This window comes from Vicia villosa, unplaced genomic scaffold, assembly GCF_029867415.1.
Source record: "Vicia villosa cultivar HV-30 ecotype Madison, WI unplaced genomic scaffold, Vvil1.0 ctg.000759F_1_1, whole genome shotgun sequence".
Taxonomy (NCBI): domain Eukaryota; kingdom Viridiplantae; phylum Streptophyta; class Magnoliopsida; order Fabales; family Fabaceae; genus Vicia; species Vicia villosa.
In genome coordinates, this window is record NW_026705340.1 from 271,171 (window position 1) to 272,899 (window position 1,729).

Consider the following 1,729-nt stretch of genomic DNA (forward strand, 5'->3'; position numbering starts at 1 on the left):
TCATGTGTTTGCCACATGACACAATCACATGCTCTTATCACACACATAGCTGACTCATCATCTCATCTTCATCTCACTTTTTCTTTACCCTTTCACATCACCAAATACTAATCCTCTTTTCCAAACAATTCTATTCAATCCACCACACAACACAACACAACACAAATCATTAAAAAAAACAATCTATTTGATGCTTCCCAAGATCCTGTTAAACCTATACACTAGTAGTGTGTCTTTCTCAGAACAACACAATCATGAAACATCTTATCAAATAAGCAACACCTTCAAAATCTCATTATGATAATAGTGTAACAATAATATGATGTACAAAATTCCAATTTCCTCCAAATTACAATTACATAGGAAGGATCTGATCTGAGTAACATAAAACATAAACCTTAAACTCTCCACAAACCTAACAACAAAACAGAAGAAAATGGCTTCTTTTCTTACCTTGTTAACTCTGATTTGTTCTCTCTCTTTTATTGATTACCATCATCAAACTTGAAACATCACAATTATATATACATCAAACAGTACTAATTATTAAGATTAGATCCTCTTTCCAAAGGAAACAAAAACAAAACTCCTCTGCTCATTCTTGGTATTGAGTTGTGTTGTGTTCTCTCTCTCTATTTTCTATCTTCCTTTTCTTTCTTCAAAAATGGATTAGGCTACAGCAGAAATACTCCTTCTATCTCTTCTAAGACAGTCAAAACCTTCAATCCTAACAGCAACCGGTGTGTTGCCGAATTTCATCGGAACTCCACATCCTCGAGCAGACGGCGAAGGCGATGCCACGGTAAATGGACTACTAAAATTCCCATTACCGAACCGCTCGTCTTGGATTACCGGATTCGAAGCCCTGCTCGGTGGAGATCCGATGAAATACGGCGGCGACGATGCCAACAATTTATCCGCCGCCGATGCCGATCTCTCCGGATAGCAGCTTCCCTGCAAACAAATCAAGTTTGATTCTTTAAAAGGAACTATCATAAATCATCACCAAAATTTGAGTATCACAAAAATCAAACATGAACTATTAGGTTAGATTCTTTGAAAAAGACACAAACATAGGAAAATACAACTCTGTCACATAGAAAGAAAAAAAACTAGTACTATGATAAACATAAAGATTGCATAGGAAAGTACAAAACAGAAACACACACCTTGGGATGAATGATGTCAAGAAGTTCAGACCCAACTTCTGAATCTTCAATCTCAGATTGGTAGCTGATTTGCAAGGAACAAAAAGTAAGAAAAACATGATTTTTATTGAAAAAAACAAAATTTAAGAATCAAGAATAAAGGGTTCAAGAAAATAGGAAATTACCTAATAGGACACCTAAAGGGTCTGGTGATGGAAGGATATCGACGAGGTTTAGGACAAACCACTTCTTCAAAGCTGTTTGTCATTGTGTTCATCTGAGGGAATCCATAGTAGCAATTCATCTTCTCTTGAGAAAAAAAATCACAAATCTCAACAAAAAAACACCTACAACATCAACAAAAACATCATTAAAATCACCAAAAAAAACAACAAAAAACATCATTAAAACTCACCAAAAAAAAACATAAGCAAAAGACAGGAACATGAAAAAAGGGTGCAAAGAGAGAGATAGAGAATACCTAAGAAGGAAGCAGAGGTAGAAAGAGAAAGGATATTGTTGGGTGCTTGGTGGGTATTCATAGTGAAGAAGAATATTGTAGAGTAGGTGTAAGTGTATAG

General features: G+C 35.4%; 1 protein-coding gene across 2 annotated transcripts; it reads right to left on the reverse strand.

The window, feature by feature from the left end:
• Window positions 1-272: 272 nt before the first annotated feature.
• LOC131631051 (uncharacterized) lies at window positions 273-1,729 on the reverse strand. 2 transcript variants are annotated; one of them, XM_058901816.1, is made up of 4 exons: window positions 1,630-1,729; window positions 1,334-1,495; window positions 1,170-1,233; window positions 273-954 (listed from the first exon to the last, which is right to left on the reverse strand). In XM_058901816.1, the coding sequence occupies exons 2-4, from the start codon at window positions 1,450-1,452 to the stop codon at window positions 670-672; spliced, it is 468 nt and encodes a 155-aa protein (XP_058757799.1). In that variant the 5' UTR covers window positions 1,453-1,495; window positions 1,630-1,729; the 3' UTR covers window positions 273-669. The 2 variants fall into 2 exon arrangements, with proteins under 2 accessions (XP_058757799.1, XP_058757798.1); XM_058901815.1 differs by lacking the exon at window positions 1,630-1,729 and adding an exon at window positions 1,564-1,597.